Here is a 23,166-nt window from a genome sequence, read left to right as displayed (position 1 = left end):
GCTGATGAAGAAATTGAACAGTGCAGGCCCCAGGACCGAGCCCTGGGGGACTCCGCTGCCCACTTCCCCCCAGGTCGAGTATGACCCGTCCACCACCACCCTCTGAGTACAACCCTTCATTCCTACTCTAGAGAAGACCACACGTTGCTCCCACCCAAATGTACACCTGTCCCGCCAGCTGGAATAGCTGATCACACTCACTTTCATCATTTAGTAAGGCATGTTCCATCAGCCTCCCTGACTTCCTCTCTGAAAGGAAGAAAAAAAGTTTACATACAGCTGTTTGTCAATAAACACTTGCACAATGATGATGGCCACTGCAAAACAGTCTACAAGAAACAGATTTAATATTGTATTAAAGTCCAGTGAGAACTTTCTAGCACCTCCCTCAGCCCTTTCCTCCCAGCACAGATTGTGCTTCATTTCCATCTCCAGACTGTAAATGATAAGATATTTTAACACGCAAAGCTGCGTGCCCAGATCATCTCGAGTGTTAGACTTTGATATGACCACGGAAAATCCACATCCAATTCATCTTCATATCTCCTCTCGTCCCTCCACCACCAAACCCATCACTGTTTTTTCAGTGAGGGAAATGGTAGCAGAAGCTTTAAAATATTTACATATCACTCTGTTAAATTAAGTGTACTTATGTTCTGCTTACCATCTTCTCCAGTGTCACCAGAACTCCTGCCCAGCTCCCTAAGAAAGAAGAACAAAGTATGTGCTAATGAAGAGGTGCTTGCAGAGCAAGTACAGGACATGGGATGCTGGGGACATGGGGGTTCTGGCTCCTGGACAACTTCCCTATTGTTCTGGAGAACAATTCACCATCGCTTCCAAGAAAGGTCTACGATTACAGACCACGAAGGGTCAGATTACAAAGCAACAATCCAGTTTGCCTGATATACTACGGTACATCAATAAAGTAAAAGGGTGCAAACTAATACAGTCTAACACCACACTCATAAGGGGATTACTTGATTGGTAGTAGGAAAGATATGATGTGCCATCAGCAAGAGTGTTTATAGATTTTAAGACTGATTCAAGGTGCCTAGTGTGAAGAGACCAGACCGATCCGACCCTTCATTACATATTCCCTGTGCACTGCAGCCAGTAGGCAAAAGGTCAGAGAAAGTTATGCTACCTTGTGCTAATCTGCTTGGAAGTGACATTAACAGACTTCAACAGTCCCAACTGGCCCTTTTTTTTTTTTTTTTTTTTTTGGAGAGGCAAGGACTCTGTACTACTTCATCTCAAGAGAGAGCACTTGGAGAAGAAGCCAGCCTACAAAAAAAAAACAACTTAGACTGCAGCATAGCATAGCTCACCCCAAATGAAACAAGTTAGTATAGTGTATTCAACTTTTGACTTCAGTGAGACTAAAGCAGGGAAAGAGAATGGCATGACACAGCCACCCAAAGCTTTACAGCTGGGGCTCACCTGGATCTTCTTCCAGTATGCTCCATGCCAGAGGTGTTATGCAAGTGATTGTTGCTTGTAATTTCTGGAGCATCAATGATGCACCGGGGCTCAACCAACCATTTGGTAGAAAGAGAGAACCTCTCAAACTCTGATGGTGAGATCAGATAGAAACCTGCAGGGGAGGAGCAAAAGGGCATTTGCTGGGGACTGAATTCATGAGCAAGAATGTGTTCAAGACCTAAAAAGGAACAGAAGATTTAGATGTCCTCTACTCCCAAATAAGAGGTGTTTTTCTGGATTTGGCTAGTCCAAAGCAGTAGGGCTTTGGAGAATAGCAATACCCTTGTCTAACGGACCAACAATGTTGCAGTGTTGCATGACATGAAGATAAAAAAAAAAAAAAAAAGAGATCTCATGAAGGCATCTAAGAAAAATTACAGACCAAAATGGAGCCAGTTCCCTGCTGCTTGGTAAGTTGGTGACTGATGACTGCTGAAGTTGAATGGATAGACTGATGCACCCATGCTCTGTGCAGTGGTACTGTTACAGAAGCTGAACCCTACAACCCAAACTCATTTTAAAAAACAATGGAACAAATGTCAGGAGGACACAAGAGGCAGGCCTTCAATGACTGTGCCAATACCTTGGCCATACTTAGTGAAGACGCAGGAGGCAATGCCGCTGACATCCTCCTTGCGGATGCAGGGGTAGCGTGTCTGTAACTTGAGGAAGGGCAGAGAGATGATCTGAATGTCTCCAAGGTTAGTCAGGACGGTCAGGTTGTTTTCACTATAGTCATCAGTTTGGCAGCTGCCAAAGTTAGCGACTGCCATCTTTCGTACCCTACAGCCTTCCAGGGCCGTCAGCTTGAGCTTCAATTTGGAGCTCACCTTGGGCAGTGTGAATACCTGCCGGTAGAAACAAATCACACGATATACTTTTTCCCAGGAAATGCCAACAACCCCAACCTAGGCCAGGGCTGTTCCCTCTGGCTTGTACAATGCATTTATTCACAGCACATCTTTGCCCATCAGGAAACAGCAGTGAAATCAGAGTCCAAGTTTGCCTTCCTGCTTCAAATGAGACCCAGAGCAAGCACAAATGCAGCCAGGGACGATCCCAAATTTCAGAGCCTGCTCCATTTCCCAGTGGTTGCGACAGGAGTTTCACCACTGACTTTACTGGAAGCAAATTAAGACCTCAAGTCACAGACCCATTTAAGCAGATATCCTGGTCTCTCACCCTCCTTCCTACACAATCACAGAATATAGGGAAAAACTGCACTGAAGCTGGCTACTGACCTTTACCACTTTAAAGTGCCAAGCAGGGTCAACCATAAGTTATCCTTGGAGCCCACTCTCCTTTTGTGGAGCATCAAACAATGATTTTAGCTCCAGAGAGGAATTTTCAAACTGCTTGAGGATCAGCAGGCCCAGCTGTCTCCTTTTGAACCACCCCATTGCCACTTTTTATCTGCAGAATTAAACGCGTTTCCTAATGACAGCTGCTAAAATTAGCCGCAGAGCTCTAAACCAATATAGAAAAGACTCCTGCATTCTCCATCTGCATTTTCATGCTGAACTCCCACTTCCATTTGTCTGTTCATCTCCCAGCTGTGAACTGACACCAAATCTGTCAGCTTGGTGGAGGACAGACTGTTACCTTCACTCATCTGTACACTCAACTGATGTTCCTAGGTACTACCAAAATAATCTGCCCCCAAGTAATAAGATTGTAGGAGAAGTAGAGCTAGAGGGACCTCACAAGGTCATCTAGTCCAGCCCCCAGCTCAAGCCCAGATCCTTCCCAATTTAACTTTCCCAGCCAAGTGTTTGTGCATCCTGCTCTTAAAAGTTTCCAGGGAACGGAGATTCCACAACCTCTCTAGGTAGCCTGTTCCAACGCTTGACCACTTTAAGAGCACCTTTCTGACAATGAATCTCCAACCTAAAACTGCCTCTGATGAAGCCTGAGGTCACTGCTCCTTGTCCTGGCTCCTCTACAGCTAAAGGAGAGCCCATCTCCATCCTCTCTATAAATCACCCTTCAGGTACCTGAAGACTTATCAAATCCCCCTCACTGGTTAATGCCTTCCATAAAGGAGGCGGTGCCATACAAGAACTGCATGTGGGTCATGTGTTTACCTTCAGCTGCTCTTCAGAGACCACAAGAAGTTGGTGGCTGCCTTGCATATCTGGGCTCTTTGAGAGGTCATGGGCTACTTCTAGTGGCTCTGGGAGAGGAGCGCTGCGCCCGTCTAGGACAAGTATCCCCACAATAGGAGCCCTGTGCATCAGCTGAATTTCCTTGGCTAGATGGACAAAATGAGAAGACAGCATGTGGGATTACCAGCTAGCAAGATGCAGGCAAGCACAGCATGCACAAAGGGGGCCCACATCTCCAAACAAGCCACATTTGATGGGCTTGCACACACGGCTTGTTGACAGAGAACGTGGATTCCATCTTCACCAGCAACCTAATGGGAACTGCAACTAAGATGGTTCAGAAAACAGTGGAGTCAATTTCTTAGCTAGCTTGTCAAAATATAACCCCAGCCCCTAGCACCAACAACTTTAAGTATGTTTCCAGGTCTTCTTGTTCTTTATTTACAGCCAGTAGCTTTGCATTTTAGCAGCTTATTAGTTGCCCCCTGAATCCCATTAGAACAGCTCCATGCGTTTCCATGAGCAAGCAACACTCACCCTGCTCCGCCCTCACAGGCTCATCCATCCTCCGCTCTGCTGGAGGAACACGCAGAGAGAATGCATAGACTGTGCCTCCATTGGTGCCTGCCCACAAGGAAGGGCAGTGGCGGGAACCTAAAACAAGAGTAAAGGCCCTAAGTGCGATGCATCTCCAAGAACTAAAAGCTGCATTCTGTAACATACTATGTCAGCTCTACATCTGCCCACTTGTCTGCTTTTCGCTATGTGTATGCTCACACCAGAGGGAAATTCAAGTACAGCGTCAGCTTGGGATCAGATGCTTTCTCTATAAAGATTAAGGAGAACTGTATCCTGTTCCTCATGGGGGCCACTAAGCAGACAGGGAACTCAGTACTTAAGGTAGAGGTAGCTGCATCTACACAAGCTTCATAGGAAGATGGGCTTCTACTTTTATCTTGACCAACTGATGGACCTGCATTCTGGAAAGGTTTCAGCACTGCATGAAGCACAATAAGGGAAGTGCTGGGTATCCCTGGCCTACTGCACTCTTTTTCAGGTAGGGTTAAAAGTTGCATCTGAATGACAAGCACTGCTCATTCTACTCACTGTCTCTCAAGAAAGTGTCAGCAAAGTACAAGGTGCGCACAAAGCCAGTGAACGAGTCTTCTGCAGATCGTGCTTCTATCTTCCGCTGGACTGGAGCCAGCTCCATCTCCTGCAATGCAGCCTGGTCAAACTTGGCATTGGCCTCTTGCACCTTCACAAAGAAACAACAAGTTTTGGAGGATCTCAGATGTAGCATATCTCCTCTATGAGCCCTGTGTCTCCTGGCTAACAAATCCTGTTTGCTTGAATCCAATATAAAGATGACTCAGTTTTTAGCCCCTCAGATGAAGCATCTCTACATTTCCCCAATACTGACTAAGCACATAACAAAAAGTTACGCCTGGAATGCTCTTGGCTCTCATGAAGTCATTACAGAAACAGAGGGCAAGCTTCCTTTGGGGAAGAAGATTTAACTTTGAGAAAAGCCAACATCTCCACATCCCCAGCACCTCTTTACAAGGTGGGGGAGGAAGGAGAGAATGCATTGGCAGAAGCAAGCAAGAGAAGGAAGAAACTCCTGCATTTACCAATACTGTGTTTTGTATCAGACTCAACTACCTAGACTGGGTTTTGCCAGAGACACCTTAAAACATGAAATTAGTGAGGTGGTGTTTCACTCAAATGGTACCAATATCAGAAGCAGCAAAAATACTGCTGCCCATTGTACCCATTAGTGTTTGGTATAACAGGTGGACTGAAGGTTACAAATAACTGCATAGCCTTGTGGAGTCTAGTCAGGACTATACCAAGATCAGAATGATATACAAATGATAACACCCTATTCTTTGCTGGTACTCCAAGTATCCAAAAGGGCATCACCTCACCTCTGCTATATTACCGGCTCGTCGCTTCCTGCTGGACACCCTGCTTCTACGAATCCGTCTGAATGACTGCCGGAGGGACTTCTTCAAGGATTTCACACGTGACAGAGGGCCTTCCAAGGCCAGCTGGTCACTGGGATGCAACGTACATCTAAGATGAGAGCAATTGCCACACTTGTTCAGTTAGTTATTCTGCCAGGCTGACACCGTTGCTATATAAAACTGAATTATGTAAACTGATGTCCAAGCACAGAAGGAAGGTGCTCAAGCAGACAACATGGTGCATTCATTCCAAGTTTAAATCAGGGCCTTTCCCCTGTACCGGCTGCTCCCCAGAAAACATGAAAGTACCAACACGTAAATTCAACTGCCTGGAGAGCTAGAGAGGCAGTTCTATTCCTAGGAAGTACCCTATTACACCAAGAAGGACTTACTTGACAAAGACTAGCCGTTTCTGCTGGTGGTCAAAGAGCCCAAAGCCATGGCTTGTACCACAAGCCACGAGCTTCCATTCAGAGTGAAGGGCCAGTGATGTGACTACAGCTGGTGGCTGACACTGGACCAAAATAAATGGTTGGAAACCAGGTTCAAATCGGACAGACCCATCTCGGGCCTTTAGTCTCTCATGACCTTTCCACCTATAGCCCTCTTGGTCCTGCAGTAGGTCTGCTTCAGCATAATCCACCACATGCTCTGCTGCTTCATCATTCAGTTCCATCAACAGCACCTAAGGGGATAAGGACACATTTCTAATGTTGGCTTTGCCAACTCAGTTACTCAAAGCTACAGATTTCTCCTCTCTCTTTAGAGCTGGAATATGCCTTCCTTACTTAATTGACCAATCACCAACCATAGGACAAAGTTTCAGTGATAATGTTATCCCTCCTCCCCCTCTTGCCACCCTCCCTCACTTAAATTATGTTAGTAGGTAGAACCTGTGCTACTAAATTTGGTTACTCTAGGTCAAGTCATCCTAACACATTTGCTGCTCCCCAGATACTAGATCAGTTGACCAAGAGGATAAAGCCTAACCCACAGAGGAAAACCACCAGATTCCAAACCCAAGTACATTTCTACCTTGCATTATATCTAAGCCTCCAAAACATCCAAATGAACCCTCCACCAGAAACTTGTTTTACATAGTTCCAGTACCTGCCCTGCTGTACCAGCTACGGCCAAGTACCCGCTATATTTACACAGATAAATCTTCTGGATCCCAAGCCTGGGGTCATCGCTATAAGGATCAAAAGAACCAACCTAGTAAAGGAAAAAAATAAAGAGACTAGATTAACACAAACTGGTCTCTACAGCACCAGCCCCTTGCAGTTTCCAACTTAACTGCACCAGCACCTCAAAACACTCCAAACTCAGGTTGTTTAATCTGAGCAGATTTCGCCTTCTTACCTTACGCAGCGGTGGCCACTCATCTTCACCCAGTGGGTTCATATTGTCATTGGGATCTACATCTGTGAGGAACACTCTCACTGTGCTCAGCTTATAAAGGAGGTGCAAACAAACGCCTGAAGCATCCCAAAACCTCACAGTGCCATCCTCATGCCTGATGGGAAAGGATTGCAAACAGCATGTCATGCCTATGGCTTGTATCCATTCACAACAAATCAAAGAAGAGGGACCAGGAAGAAAGAGGAAGCAGCACCTCAACATTCTGATTGGTAACTGGATCTTTAAGGACAGAAAATACTTGCTATATCCAACAGTGAAACAGGTCCTTCTACAAACCCCTGAGCAATTTAGAGGTGCAAAAGGGACACTTTCTTGGACTAGTATGTACCCCACTGAGCTTCGAGGCCTGATGCCCAACACAGAATTTAAACACGTTACAGAGCCATGCAAAGGGAAGGAACACGGCTTTAAGTTTGCAACCCTCCCCCCAAACATTACACCACACATGTAGCCTCTGGCTACTCCAGTTCTTGGCCCAGAGCTTTGCCAATGCTTGTTCTATCCAGCAGACTTTCTACAAACCATCTGCATCCAGGAACAGCAAAAATCTATAGGAGCCCACCAACAAGGTGTTTAGAAGGTGCCTTGCCTTGCTACTCCATTTGAAAGAGCAGTACAGACAAGCAGACACGGTTGTCTATGGACAGATGAGCATCCTCATTCTAACTCTGATGGTAGTTCCCCCAAAGCTGACAGGATTAGATGTTATAGGTCCAAACTGTACTCTCAGCTACATCAGTCTTAAACAATGCAATGCTGCAAATTCTTCCTCATTTGCACAGGCACGAGGAGGACAAACCTTGACATACACATTGCTCTGCACTGACATCACTTGTCTTTATTGCTATGTCTTAGGAAGAGTCACTAATTTCTTGGAACAATCAAACAAGATGACATCCTACTGCACGAGTTACAACTTGTCTGCTCCAACATCAGTATTATTAGTCATAGCTTTAAAAGTCAGGTTCAAAACTAAAGTAATGACCTTTTCTTCCCCTCCTCCCCCAAAGAGACAACAACTCCAGAATCCAATTAACTTTTTGCATCCCCATGACAAGAAACTTGTTTCCAGTAAGGGAAGAGTATACGGGGGAAGTTACTTGATTTCTATCAATTACAGTAACCTACCCTGTAAGAAGCAGGTCCCTCTGGGGAGGATCTGGAGCCAAATTGGTGCCACCATCAATTGGCCATAGCTAAAAAGAAGTTAAAGCAACACCATGACTTTCCATACAGCAAATGTGAACAGACCATACAATCAAGAGGGAGAGCAGAAAAGCCTGACCTTCCCCGAAAGTGCATCTGTACTTTTTATACTATTATAGCCTTTGTTTGGATTATGACAAATGTGCTAGGTCCAAATCTCAACTGTAGTTTTCTGCTAGTAGCTCTTCAACCCAGATTTCCTCTTTAAGAAAGCTTCTGGGTTAGAAGCAGCTTTCTTGTTAGAACTGACATCTAGAAACTTCCCGAGATGTTACTAAAAACCGATGAAGCCTGGAGAACATTGCAAGATTTAGAGTTCCAAATGGTTACTGTCAACAGGCAGGAAGAAGGCCCATCTCAGCTGGCATCCTGCCACCAGCAGGGCTGACTTACACATGCACACAAGTGCATGATGCTGTTCTCCAATGCATGCAAGTGTACAAGGTTATAGCTGCCATACCATATTTGAGTAGTGAGAGTTCTGCTTGCTCCCAGCACTGATGATCCTCTCCCACAGCTTCAGTGGAATATTGGAAATGTGGTGCGAACAGGTGATGGCTGAACAGTGGAGAGATGCCAGGTATGGGGGATGGACTGCTGGCCAGCCTGGAGCCTTTAGGTCTATTACCACGAGCTCCTCTTCGACTAGCACCACCATTGCAGAGGGGTCATCAAACTCTGTGGAAACAAGATTCATTGAGATGTTAAGCTAGTTTTTCATTGGCTTTTAACCAGAGCTTTAATGTCTCCAAGTACTTGGATCACAAAAAAAAAAGGTTATGCAGGGTTTGAACAACAGAAAGAGTCTTCCTGCAGGACCTGTATTTTAAAAGACACCCCCTGGAGCTTCTCTGCATAAACATGCGTCAGTGAATAGCTATACAAAACACTGGGCTGACATTGCTTGCTTAAAACTTAATACCATGAGTTTCTGGCTAAGACGTTCAAATATGACTTGCAGTGAATGTGCTAAAGCCTTAGTTAAGAGGTAGCCCTCACAGGTTCAGCCAAAATTGAAACCAGATTTGTTCAAGAAATGGATGTCGTGCAGTTCTAAATAAACTAGTTGCGTTACTAAAAAGCAATACAGCTATGCAGAGCTAGAGGCTACTGCTGCTAGATTAAATCTACCTGAGATAGCTCAGTTACCGAGACTCTGCACTATATGATCTCACGTAGACATACACAGTCACCAGCCACATAGGACAAAGCTCTGGTTTAACTCCTTTCCATTCTGCTGGAGGGTAACGGCAAAAAAGGCCTTTGATGTGCTGCTAAGTAACCATGGCTGGGATGGATGGGTAGGCATACAATGCAGCATTGACCTGATTTAGTACTGTACTAGGACCTCAATCCATCAGCCTAAGCCGCTTAAAAGCAGTAATGCTGTGGGTTATGCAAAATGCTGCCTTGCTTGGAAACGACAAGTGTTTAACATTTTAGCTCTCCTCCATCTGAGCCTTCCCTGCTTTTAGCCTGCTTCAAGCCATCTGGACTTTCTTTGAAGAGAGTGCATAATAATATACGCAACAGCTATACATCCTGTTAACACAGCCTTATGGCTGAGATTTGGCACATGGAATCAAGAAGTTAAGACCGACGGCTGCCAAAACCACTATAACTTCTGAAGTGTGCAGCCTGCTGTAAGGCAGGGCTTTGCATCGACATGTAAAAGGTAGCCAAGGCACAACTGACTGAACAACTAAAGGTGAACTCTACACAAAGTATTAATAGAGTTTTTGAATCTTTTTAAAAAATGAATGTGTCAACATGCAACAATCCACACTCAGGTTGGGACTGTCCCTGTCAGGAGCACCACATTGCTTTCATCTGCCAAACCTCTGTAGGACTCCATCTGAGTTAATCTCCCAGCATTAGGTCCTTTCCTGGTCCTCTCCTTTTGCTTTCTAGCCATATCCCCTCCCTCATCACAAACAAATCCTAGAAGATTCACATTATATATTGGGACTCACTTTAGGCAAATTATTTCCCTGCATTACCCTAGACTAAGAGATGGAGAAGCCAGCTTTTATTTCTAGCTCTGTCCATGGGACCCGAGGTAGAACCCAGGTTAGTCACTTCTGTGTCCCAGTTCCTCCATACAGACAGACAGAACACACAAGAGATAAGAAAAGTAAGCTTTATTTGTAATTATTACCCAATTCAGGTAAGCTGTGTGGGGCAGGAACTACATCTCCTGTGTATCATTATACATCTACAGACCCTGTATGAGCATCATGAACCCTGCAACCTGGGCACAGCATTAACAAGACCATGCTCCATGTGCAGGAAGACTTAAGCATGAATCAAAAGCCACTAATCTTCAGCAAACACTATGCTCATGACCCAAAGGTCATTTTGAGCTTTCTGAGTGGAAGAAAAGAACTGCAGTATATCATTTTGCATGTCTTCCCTAAATCTATCCACCTACCACTGAGAAAAGGCACGAAGTCATCCCACACATTTTTTTGTGCAAATGTCCACAGCATGATTGAAGTACTGGCAGAAGCACCTCCTACCACCAATGCTGCCATGCACAAACACACTAGTGAGCATTAAGTGGCTTTGTTAGACTATTAATACTTCACCACTCCCATTATAGTCAGTAACACTTCAGGGCGGGTGAGACTGGCTACACAGACCCACCGGTCTTAGGCAATCAGCCACAAGGAAGCTCATCAACCACAGAACCCTCATTTAACTAAGTAACTTCCTGGTCTAAAGTACTCAAAGCTTCAGCTTCCTCTAACATCTACTGCTGCAACCAGTAAAAACACAGTCTAATGGATGACTTAGTTCTTGGGCAATACAAAAATAAGCTTTTGAAGTGTGGAATTACTTCAATCCAAAAGGAACTGCTGACTCACATCTGAGGTCAATGTCCTGACAAAGGTGAAATAACCAGAGTTAAGTCCTTTGTCCCATCTACAATTGCAGAGCAGACAGCCATGAAGGAAAAATCTGCAAGAAGGCAAAAACATGTGTAATCCCTGTAGTGCCTGAGAACACCAAAAGTTTGTCTGAAGAGTAGACAGACGTTCAGATCTAGTCTATCCTGGAAAACCCCACAGCCCTTTTTACAGTACACGATCTATTAAGTAGGGTCTATGGGCTTGAGAAAATGTTCAGTTAGTTTGTCACACTTTGTAAAGAGCAGTTAAGAAATCTTTTCAAGCCACTCTGAAGAAAAGGGGCAACAGCTACAGGGTTGGTTCCTGAACTGGAAGTCTATTTCTCCAAGAAGCATATGCATTTAAAACCTGAAGCCTGATAAAATCAGAAGCTGAAAAAACCTAGAAAGCTAGGGATATGTGATAGATGGTTGCCTATAAGAACCACTCTGGGCACCTAAAGGTTTGCAATTTACTGTTATTACCAGGGATCCTGGTTCCCCCCCCCATTAAAAAAAATAATAATAAAAAAAGATTTTAAACAACAACAACAACAACAAAAATAATAATTGCAAATTCTGATAAAACCCCCCAAAAATCTGTACTTAAAACAAAAGCCCCACCCTGCTGGTGCCCCTCATTCCCCACCCACAGGCCCACCAGCCTTGCTGGTGCCCCTCACCCCCACCCACAGGCCCACCAGCCTTGCTGGTGCCCTTCACTCCTCCCCTCCACAACCCCTCAGCCCTGTTCCTGCCCCTCACTCCCCACAGCCCTGCTGATGCTCCATGCCTCCCCACCCACAGCTCCTGCTCCCCCAGCCCTGCTGGAAGTGACCTCCATCTGCCAGGGCTATGGGGCCATGGACTGGGTCTGCAGCCCCCTGCCCCTGGCAGGAGCTGCTGCAATGGAGCAGAACCTGGCTTCCATCCCACCCTGCTTCTGCCTGCCTGCTGCAGGTTTGGGCAGGGGCGAGGTCAGATCCCCACCACAGTGCACACTCCTGGGTGGCAAGGGGGACCTGTGCCCTGCAGATCTGTGTGTGGGGCGCAGGGCTACATGCTGCCTGCATCAGGCTCAGGCTCCTACCCTGCTGCCCTTCCCTGGGGCCTCCACAGCCCAGCATGTGCAACCTGGTGCTGCGAAGAACAGCAGTCGCACAGGAATGCGCACCCCCCCACCCCCGGCAGGAGCTGACTATGGCCGCTTCCTGCTCCCCCCTGCCCAGCTGGGCAGCAACCCCAGTCCTGCCCAACTCCCTCCCTATGGGGGCCTCAATCCCCTCCCCCCTAACTTACCTGCGGGAGCTGCTCTCCAAGCTGCCTGGGGTCATATACATGCATATAGTGTCCCCTTCCTGACTGCTCTCCTCCCACTCCCTCCCATCCCCCTGCAGGCTGGTATTCTGCCAGCCTGCAGAGGGCTCATCACAAAACCGCAAAATCCATGGGTATCTCTGGTAAAATTAGAAATCCACATTTGCCTCTGGTAAAAAGGTAAAATCTGTAGTTTACTCCGTTTTTCCATGGGAAACAGGAAACCCAGATCCCTACTTATTACTCTATCACTACGGATGTATGCTTCTCCAGCTTGAAATAACCAAGTGGACAGCCATCTTAAAAGTCAGATCACCAGAAAAAACCTAGAGGGCAGATGTGCTGGAAGCCACAGTTGAGCAGGTTCCCTAACAACTGAGAAACAGGTAAAAGGAAGTAACTGAAGAGGTTGTGAGAACAAGCAAAGCCCAATACTGGAAGCAGGAATAGAAGCAGATACACATGTGTGAATGGGGCTGAGTAAGCAATAGTACCGAGTTGCTTCTACAGTTATTAAAAATGTAAACATTCACGTTGGCCATAGAATAAATTAAATGCCACTCCACACTGACCTTCATTCCAAACTCACCCTTTATTCATATACCACTTGGAGCTTCATGTCATAAATCCACAGACAGTAATTAAAGAATGCCACTCACACCCAGTGAGATTGTTTCTTTTAATTATAGCCCCCTTTGATGTGCTGGGCTTAAAACCAATATTCAAAAGTGAATCTTGTTGCTTTGTTATGCCCAATATCCAGCCTCTCAGTTTCATGAGCCAGCATGAATAACTTGAGTGTTTATATTCCTAGTTAGTACATTAAGACAAGCAGTTTAATTTTAGTGGGTATATGTGAAGTTTGTAGCTGACTCACTGCCACCAGCATTCCACATTAATCTACAAAGGCATCTTTCATACATTTGCAAGTGCCTGAACAATTAAACTCAATAAAACATTCTTTCATCTCCATTTAGGTTGCTATTTCGTTATACACAGAGTTTTTACGTAAAAAGCAAATTTCAACCCTTCAAGGGTTGAAGTCCCTCTTGGCACATACCTGCAGCAGGATCTGCATTAGAGATGACAAAGAAGTCTATCACCCGTGACGTGAAGTCAAAGGCAATCTGTTGGCTGCCATGGATAACAGAGATGCTGTGCCGATCACCATAGCTAGCTCGGGGCATCCCTCCTTGGAATATGACGTACGGAAGCCTTAAAAAGACAGACGGAGTTGAGTTTACTCCATAGGTTTACAACGAAATAGTTTGAGCCCAAGTTGAAGTTACACATTACACTTCAATCATTCAGTTTGTCTAATACAGGGGCAGGCAAAGTCCAGCCTACAGACCAGATTCATGACAGCAGCTCCCCACCCAGCCAGGCCCCAGCTCTGGACCACACGGTCACTGCCACAAAATCCCAGCCTCAGCCCCAGAGCAGCTCCCCACCTAGCCACACCCACACACTCCCAGCACTGCGTGGGCCTGTCTCTATGGAAACCCTGGGCCAGTACTGTCATGGGTTCCCTGCTCCTGGAGTCTCCATGGAAACTGGCTGCAGCAACGCAGGCAGGGGCTGCTGAGAAACGGAGTCTGGCCACTGGCCAGATCTGCCATTTTGCCCACCCTTGGCCCAATTAGGTAGGACAATGGATTTGTATGGGATGGTTTAGATGGGAATGATCCCATGTCAGGCATGGGGTTGGACTAGATGACCTCTCAGGGTCCCTTCCAGCCCTACTTTTTTTATGGTTCTATGAAATCTGTGGAATGCTAAGCAATTTTAGAGTTCACACGTTACGGGTTAGTACCGTTTTTTGCCTTCACAGCTCTTACTTCCTGCTAGAATAGGGGCATGGCTAGGAAACACTACACCTATGCTCTACCAGTAGGGCAGAGGCAGAATACTGGATGTGGTACATCCTGGGATGCTGGAGGGCTGCAAATTGCTCATTTCATCTCCATGGGACGTACTGAAAGTAGTCTACTGGGAGCTAGGTAGCATGGCCCAGTTAACCCTCACCTGATGTGACATAACTGAGATGCTCAGGGGACACTTAGCGTGAGCTATGGAGCTTTAACAGGCAGATGCTCATATTTTAAAGTGCTCTTAGTATGGCTTAAGCATAACATGCAACTTCACCCTAATGAGCTGAATTAATATGGCAGCAAGAAAACTTCTATCTAGTGTTATTCTAAATAAGCTGCCTGTGTGAGGTGAGCATTGCCAGCAACAGATCACAGTAACTTGTGTCCCAAGGATTTCTCCCACCCACCATGCACAGGAGATGAACAACCCAGAACCTACCCATTTTTTGTCACCTGCCAGTAAATCTTGGAAATGGCCTTGCAAGGGAAGGGACCTAGGATGAGAAAGTTACCACAAGTGAAAGGTTTATCTTGAAGTGTGGAAATAGGTTAAAACAACTGGAAATTGAAGGCCTGTTTCAATTATTGTTCTGTAGTTGGCACTGTTCATAAAAATCACACTGATTATGGCCACAGTAGTTACAGCATGTGAAGCAATTCCACCTCACTCAGCTGAGTTGCGACAAACACTGCACTTCCCCTAGAAAGTGCCATTTCCAGCAATCCAAGAATACCACTCAGTGCAAACGGGGCTGGTGCTCAAATGGAAGTTCTGAATTCATTGCTGATGAAAGTACCATTGAGCATATCTGGCTACCAGAGGCTACAAAAACTGCAGTAGGAGTCATCTTAGCCCCAGAAATGCCTCCACATTTCCATCAATACATTCTCGTTAATCAAAAAGCAACACTGAGTTTTGCAAACCAAGGTTAGACCAATATACCTTTTCTAACAGCAGAAGGAAGAGGACATTCCCTTCAGAGTTTCAGCTAATGGGAAGTACTACTTCTTCTTCAGTGCTCAAAACCAAAAGATCTTGAAAGGAATTCAGTGAATTCATCAGTTACAGAAGAAGTAGTCAAGGGAAACCTGCCGTAGAAGTGGACATCTGAATCACAGCAAGTACTAAAGCTAAAAATCATTAACATCTTTCTTAAGAAGACAGGCTTTTGGTGCCCAGACTTTTTCCTCTGTGTTCAGTACAGACTGAAAAGTAGATATTTATTTCAACAACCTTCAAAATCCAGTGTCATCTCTATTTGAATAGTTTAAGGGTTTATGGTCCACCAAGGAGAAAAAACTCTGTAGTGAAACACTGCAAGTACCTACCAGGGAGACCTGCATTCAGAAGACCTTTCAAGGGCTCAAAATGAGCTTAAGATCGTTAAAACAAAAGCCAGCCCATGCCTCAGTAAAGGGAAGCACATGCACATACTTCCATAGTTGCATACTGACCATAAGGCACTTTACTTTCCAGGGGTTCAGGCTGCCTGTTGTCATTGGATACTGGCCACTGGGCGTAACTTCCATCATAATGGCAGCTAATGAATTGACGACCGTCTCTTTGCCAAAAGACGTTCTCCAATTGCTAGGAAGGAAGAGACAGAACTACTGAACTCCAGAGAACTGTTAACCCCTCCAGAACCAATATCTTAATGAAACAAGTAGACAGGCTCTCCCTGGATCTGCTCACCTAGAGAGACCTCTTGAGAGAGGCCATTTCCCCTCCCCTATTCCAATGGATTTCAGCCTGAATTCATACCTGACTGCCCAAGAAGTGGTGTGTTGCTTTGTTACTCTGCAGGTCCCAGAGGATAATGAGTCCCCGACTGTACCCGATCAGAATCTGGTTAGGGTTTCTAGGATGCTCCTGTATGGCTTCCACCAATTCACACGGCCGTCTGTTAGAGTAATCCTCTGGCACCCTAGCGGAAGCAGAGAAAGTTGATTTGTAGTGCAGTTGAGCAAAACTGCAAGCCCACAGCACAGGTATGAGAAAGAGCCAAAGGAAAGTGAAAAAATGTTCAAACATGATGAGAGCAAGTACTGCAACTCTCCAAGCATCCTTCAGACAGCAGAGAATCTTCTGGGGTATCAAGCAGAGTGATTTTAGGACTGCCAAGCCTAAAGACACCTAGTCCTGTGATCAGAAAGAAGTCTGAGGTGTATAACAGTCTCCTACAGGCCCCCAAGAGCAAGGAGAAAAGAGCTGCATCATGTCCAGTCCCTCTGCCAGAGTAAGGAAGAGGAAGTAGCAGCACAGATCCATGAGCTGAACCTGACAAGCCCGTAGGCCAGCTGCCCAAGTATGAGGCCAGTTCTGGAAGCACTACATTCCATAAAAACCAATGATTTTTTTTTTTTTTTTTTACTGAGACTCCCTGGTCAGAAGTTAATAATGGAGACTGAAAAAAAGACAAGACAAAATTTTCCTAAAGTATCTCATTTTAGTAGTCCTGCTGATTTAAAGTTTCAGTAGATAAAGAAGGCTAGCAAATTTTGCCCACTGCCTACACATACACATGGGCTAAATTAGTACAGTCTCGAAAATGAATTTATTTGTTGTTAAGTAATATCCACAATCATGAGAGCGAGCACTTTCAGAACGACAAGAGTTTTTACAGACAAGCCGCCACACTTCCATGCCACCTATATTGTGGCAGACTTGGGCTATTCCTGAACAGAAGCTATCAACTGTTTGTCTGATGCAGGCCGATTAAAGACAAGACTAATTCACTTTCATGACAGTCAAGCAGGAAGATTTTCTTCAGCAGCATCCAACTGAAGCATGCTGCAAATTTCAACGTAGGCTCTAATGCACAAGCTAAAATAGGAATTTTTTTAAATACGCCACGCTAGACTCCCAATTGTAGGTGGAAAAATCCTATTGGTCAGTATAGCCATTTGCTTACCGCTGCAGCACTGCCTCAGAGCTGATGGTCCTGTCCTCCAACACTCTGAAGGAGGGGAGCTCCACCACAAAGATGTTACCACTTTCTGTACCAAGGTACAAAACTTCCCGAGAAGAATGTGGAAGGACAACAGTGATCTGGGTAGCACTTGGAGAAGACCTATGGATGGAGGAAGATTCAATTAAAAACTATCAAAGACGAGCCGCCAGAGTTGAGCCAACTCCAAAGAGCCCTGAGTGAGAGAGAGCTGGCACCTGCTTCATCATTAATCATTTACAACAGCTTTGGTAAGTACTTTGCTGGGAGAATGGAGCTTCAAGCCAGGATTTTTTGAAGAATCCCAGCTTCAATATAAAAGTTGCCAAAAGGCTCCTATATGCAAACATAAACAGAAAGCTCGATGCATAAGTGACAAAACAACCGACCTTGCTACCCAAAAATGCTGGAAATAAGTTGCCCAACCTGGAACCATTAGCATATTTTAAGAGGATGCAGTCAACAATTCAAATCCTTACAAGAAAACTCAAAGTTCATTAAACAGGAATAAGCCAAAACAAATTGATCCATTTAAACCTGGCTTATAAAAATGTACAGAGATTTAACTCAATTAAATTTTTAAAAAAAAAAAAGTTGAACCTTTAAACTGGTAAATGCTGGACATGGACCAGGTGGCCAAAGTCATTTCTTGCCCCTCCTTCCTACCCACCCCAAAACCAGCTTATAAAGCCAATGCTAGCACGTTACCCAGGGGGCCCTCGCAGTGTGAAGCGTTGTTCCTCTTGCAGCTCAGATGTCCCACTGCGCTGCTTCAGGCTCCAGAGGTGCAGACTGTTATCATCTAGGAGCGTCACCAGCTGGCACTAAGGACAGGCAATCACAAAGAAAGTATCCTATTTAAATACAGCACAATACATCTAGCAATAAATCACTGCTGCTCAGCAGCTAATTTCAGCCAAGGCAGATTCAGGGCCCAGCCAGTTATTTATGGCAGTGAGATATTCAGCCAAGTTAGGGCAGAGCTCCACTGACTCTAAACAGTTTGGAACCTTTGAACTACAGCACAGTGGCCTTCAGGCTTAAAAGCCCTAGCAGCCTGGCTTCTGTATCTGATATGCCAGCATGCAGGGTGGAAAGGCTTAAGACCCCTAAAAGATGCTATACCCATAGCACTTTCAGGCAGGCAGGACTAGGTCATGCAACCTGTTTCAAAGCTATGCTGCGACTAAGCACACTATATTTCCATTCCTCATAGTTTGCTGGAACACACCCCCTCTCCACACCCCTGCGTTGGGAGTTGCCGAAGTATTCTACTATCCCATTCATCTTGCATTCTTCATGTCCAACTTCATTCTGAAGGGCTGTGTCAGAAGCCCTTTATGAGCCCAACCCTGCCAGCTGCCCATTCAAATCCAAGCATTTTGTCTGCCAAAGCCACACCTGGTACAACACTCCCCATGGGTATTCCATTCCAGCTAACACCACTTAGTTTTAACTGCCATCCAAATCTAGCCAGAGAGTTAACTCCCTCTAATACAACAGTGATGCCTCCAAACTGGCAGATTCAGGATAGAAGGCTGTAAAATGACTGATCAATACACTCAGCCAGTCAGGGTAGGAAGCGATTAGAGCAGGGGTCAGCAATCTCTGACAGGTTATCCTGTGGAGGCATTTTGCTTGGCACATGCAGCTACACCAACACCAGCACCAGCACCAACACCTTACAAGTCAAGGATGTGGGTGTTTTTGGCACTCTAACCCAAAAAACATCACCAACCTCTGGGTTAAAGTCACCAAGCACTGGAGAAATTTTACTTTCCCACATTTAGTGGAAGAGCCGTACTGTGAGAGAGGAAAAGGAAGGAAGCCTAGAAATGGCTACATTAGCCAGGCCATTTTGAGCTGGGGAAGGAGGGAACTTACTGAACAACAGCTGAAGATGGTGCTCCATGTTCTGCAGAGTTAAAAATTGATTGATCCCACTTCAGGGAGGCAGACTGCAATATGGAAAGTCTCTTCAGATGGTCTTTGGCAGCAACAGCTATTATCTTAATCTTGCTGCCACTATGGCCAGAAGCTGGCCAAGATCAAGAGACCTGACAGATGTGAATTTTAAAGTCTTCACAACAACAGATATAATTTATAAAACATGATGGACTAGAAAGAAGAAGCCTGTCACAGACCAGGTAGTACTAGGGCAGTCATTATATAGAGCTACAGCTTCTAGTTGTCCAGGTTTCGTGGAGAGGTCAGCTACTCCAGTATGTTTCAAACTGAACAGGTTTTCAAAAGTAGCTTACTTGCCTCTTGGAGAAATGCAAATTCCACTCACCTGGCCTGGTATAAAGTGCATCTGCAAAACTGTGTTATTTTCTTCATGTAAGCCCATGAATTCCACTCCAGGGGCTCCATATCTGAGAAGCTGGTTAAGGATTGAGAGTAGCCATGACCAGAATCATTTGATTAGCAGTTTGCTAGCAAATGAGATGGAAAAACCATGAGTTAGAAACCAAGCGGGAGCACTGCTCATGCAGGCTTTTTGAATCCGTGCACGTGCAGGCAGCTGCAGGAAGCCTGCGCAGGAGGCTTAACTGGCACTTCAGGCATAAGCAGAAAAAAGGTGCTTCGACCCCATTTTTTCCTCAAACATGTTTAGTGGTTTCCCAGACACTACAATCCCCGCTTAACTAATTTGTAACCAGGAGACAGATGGCTAACGCCTGCATGCAGAGCTCAGCCTCACTGAACACAAATAGTGCTGGAAATGATTAAGTGAGCATGAACAGCTCCAACTTTTCCTTTCTGGGATGGAGCAAGACTCCTCCTTCCCTACATGCGCAGTTGGCCTCGTTCCATAGGAATCGCCTCTCAAAGCCTCTGTGTCCGTGCATGTGCTACCAGGGTGGATATACGAAACTCTTGCCAAGCCATTTTATTTCTGATCCTATACATAAGGACTGTTGGGTCCAGGTTGAATGTTAGCTCAGGAGACTGAACACATTTATAGGTTAAACATCAACCTTCTAATGCAGTACTTTTGAAGAGGCACCTTTCCTCACACTAGGCTATTTAGACAGCCTTGCAATTTATGATAGGAGGGATTAGACTGAGGCCAAAAGGACCACTGAAATTCAGTCTGACCTCACGTAACGGGGTCAAGAGCCTCACCTAATCATTTCTGCATTAAGCCCACAACTTCTGCTTGAACTGCAGCTTAACATTTTGCTGTATATACAGTCCTGATCAGACTTCAGTTGGAGTCACCACATGTTGCAACAATTTACTGAGGCACATAGTTACCCACACTTAACAGTTTTGCTCCTTATTTCTAGTCTGCATTTGTCCAGTCTTAGCTTCTAACAATTAGAACCCATTCCTTCTTGTGTAAGGAGAGGGACAGAGGTATTTTGGACTATTTAAATCACACTTCAGCCTCACAATGAAGTAGTTTCCAGATCACAAATTAGTTTTAGCTCTGTTCTGACTCCTTTCAAATTTGTCAGTCTTTCCAAAGTGTTAACACCAGAACCAGACACCAGGACTCAGCAATGCTCTCACTAACTAGCTCTCACTAGTACATGCACTGGCAGTACCACCTCTTTATTCTTAGTTATACACATCCAAGGATTGGGTGTACCCTCTCAGCTACACATTGCAATAGGGGCACATGTTCAAAGGCATGGGAGTGGGGGAAAAGGGGATAACTGCAAAGGCTGAGACTGAGCATAAGCGAGCTGATCCTCCATTCCGTGATTTCCAAGATTTAACTAAGGAGTGCAAACCAATAATTTTAGACAGCATAGAGTATCATTATGAAATACACTAGAAAAGAAATGGGTTAATCCAGGACCAAATTTTACCCCTTCCCTCCAAAGCTGCACCAATTCCAGTTTCCAGCGCTCGCTCATCTGCTAGCAAAAGGAAAAAAAAAACTCAGCCAGCTAATCTGTGCTGTTAAGTGCGTATGACCAAAATACGTGGCTAATCTGAATCATGGGCTACAGCAGTTATGGTACCCCTCACAACTGGCAAGAACCCACTTTCTGTTTTGTAACCAAAGACTCAGATGCTGGCAAAAATGAGAGGATAGCCACGTTGACCCTGAAACCAGGGAATTTTTCAGCTCCTGGTTGGGTGCAAGCATACACATCGTGAGGTTGGCGTCGACAACTGGTTTCTCTATTTGTGGGATGACAATGCACTCTGGCCTTCAGTAGAGGGGTAGACAAGACGGTGAATTGAGCATAGCTAAGGACTTGTCTGCAAGGGGAAATTAGTGTGCTTATAAAACAAGCTATCTGCACCAGCTCCCCATGCTAACATCTAATACATACTTACTTCACTGTGTAGACAGATAACGTCTGTATTTTAAAAGGCCACCGGACCAAATTTTATTCAAGAAACCCTGCCATTCCAGTGTTCTAGGCAGTTGTAAACCAACAGGTTTCTGACAAACTGAGATGCACGATAAATTTTCTGTCACGCTTTCTAATCTTTCAGCACCTTTTGAAAAACAAATGTTCAGGTGCTCTGGACTCAGTAGTATAAAGGGCAAGAACTTGGCTTTATCAAGATACTGTTCAGAAATAATACTCCACCTTGCACAGTACCGATTGGGTATTTGCAAGAGAGAAAAAGCTGGTTTTGCAAACCTCTCATGGTTCAGTTCCATTCAACTCCAAGGTATTTCTTGCTAAAAGAAATTTGGTTGCTACAGCTCTTTAGCACTTCCATACAAATGTCTTATGTGACTACAGATGTACATAAGAACATCTTTTAAAAACATAGCTTGTTCCATATACCTTACCCATTTCTGAAGCAAATGCTACTTTTTACTTCAGACAGAACATAACCTGATGCTGCAAGGAAGTCTGGCTCAAATCTTTAAAAAGGATACAGTTTGATGGCTCCTGATCGTGTCCCAATGGCCATAAGATGGAGGGAAGAGCTGTACCCCAATGCACTGGGCTGGTGGGGAAATCCATGCTCTACAGTCTGTTAGAAAAAGAAAACATGATTAAGAATGTTTCACGGTCATGTATACGAGATGTGACCAGATGCTAAAAATCAGATCTCACTTGATAGTATGAAACGCAGCCTTTTTTAAAGAACAGTATTTTAAACCAGAAGATGGTCAGACTAAACTCTCTTAGCTCAGCTTTGCTCCATCAAACCTGCTCACCAAGATCCCCTTGCTATTCAGCACAGATATGCAGAGGCTGAACAAAAAAAGGGCAAAGCGACACTGCAAATCAAGGACCTAATTGGACTTTCCAAGCTTTACAAACTTCCTATATGCAGAGTCCTTAGACTCTCCACACTGCACACAGCCAACCCTCTCAGCATCACTACTTCCTGTGAGATGCATTTGCTAACGTCACAAATCATATGCTGAACCCCTCTGAAGTTCCTGCTTAAAACTGGGTGGCAATGACAACTGTATTTTCAAAGAATTTGGCCTTGGAATAAACCAGCCTGCTTAAGATCCTCTTGTACAGCAACCTTATGGGAAATGCCCATAGTGGACTAGCTGTACTGTCGAAGGAACATGACCAGATTTGCTACACAGGCAGCAGGGAAACCTAGTAGACTTGGTTACCAATTCCCAGATGTGGCACAGGCACAGCAGATTTTATTGCTATTTAGGAGCCTATCAAGCCATATCAGCCTGTCTCAAGAGGACTCACAAGCAGATGTCAACCATTATATCTAGGAAGAACAGCACAAACAGCAGCTCATTTAGCTTTCGACTCCCATGTAATAAAATACATGCCAAGAACAAAAAATTTAGCGTGGCTAATGTTTACTATCTAGCCACATGATCTTCAGTAAGGTTACTGAATGCATCTCACCTATAAAGAGCGTTTACATGGTAACCAGTCTTAATAGTGCAGTCTGCAACCAGGGCATGAGCAGAGTGGTTTGAAAAAACAGCTCAGAATACTCTGAAGTTCCTGTAGTCACTTGTTGGTCTTCAACTTGGGGGGTTGG

General features: G+C 45.0%; 1 protein-coding gene across 4 annotated transcripts in view; it reads right to left on the bottom strand.

Annotated features, from left to right (window-relative positions):
- Positions 1-23,166, bottom strand: part of LLGL2 (LLGL2, scribble cell polarity complex component) — a 45,126-nt gene that overhangs the window by 3,215 nt on the left and 18,745 nt on the right. For 3 of the 4 annotated variants that reach the window (XM_019542557.1, XM_019542555.1, XM_019542556.1), the window contains exons 3-23: positions 22,073-22,170; positions 19,508-19,589; positions 17,923-18,038; positions 17,179-17,337; positions 16,029-16,191; positions 15,722-15,854; positions 14,706-14,760; positions 13,456-13,610; positions 8,649-8,866; positions 8,111-8,178; positions 6,923-7,076; positions 6,671-6,775; positions 5,953-6,245; positions 5,522-5,669; positions 4,698-4,848; positions 4,128-4,244; positions 3,570-3,736; positions 2,069-2,333; positions 1,444-1,597; positions 665-702; positions 202-249 (exon numbers count right to left, since the gene is read on the bottom strand). In XM_019542557.1, the coding sequence (XP_019398102.1) occupies positions 202-249; positions 665-702; positions 1,444-1,597; positions 2,069-2,333; positions 3,570-3,736; positions 4,128-4,244; positions 4,698-4,848; positions 5,522-5,669; positions 5,953-6,245; positions 6,671-6,775; positions 6,923-7,076; positions 8,111-8,178; positions 8,649-8,866; positions 13,456-13,610; positions 14,706-14,760; positions 15,722-15,854; positions 16,029-16,191; positions 17,179-17,337; positions 17,923-18,038; positions 19,508-19,589; positions 22,073-22,170 (2,887 nt within the window). Of the gene's footprint in view, positions 1-201; positions 250-664; positions 703-1,443; positions 1,598-2,068; positions 2,334-3,569; positions 3,737-4,127; positions 4,245-4,697; positions 4,849-5,521; positions 5,670-5,952; positions 6,246-6,670; positions 6,776-6,922; positions 7,077-8,110; positions 8,179-8,648; positions 8,867-10,314; positions 11,150-13,455; positions 13,611-14,705; positions 14,761-15,721; positions 15,855-16,028; positions 16,192-17,178; positions 17,338-17,922; positions 18,039-19,507; positions 19,590-22,072; positions 22,171-23,166 lie in introns of those variants that run through there. The other variant, XM_019542558.1, reaches the window with a different exon arrangement.

This window comes from Crocodylus porosus, unplaced genomic scaffold (assembly GCF_001723895.1).
Source record: "Crocodylus porosus isolate Cpor-Errol unplaced genomic scaffold, CroPor_comp1, whole genome shotgun sequence".
Taxonomy (NCBI): Eukaryota; Metazoa; Chordata; order Crocodylia; family Crocodylidae; genus Crocodylus; species Crocodylus porosus.
The sequence above is the reverse complement of the archived record's forward strand: the minus strand, read 5'-3'. Positions and strand labels throughout refer to the sequence as shown.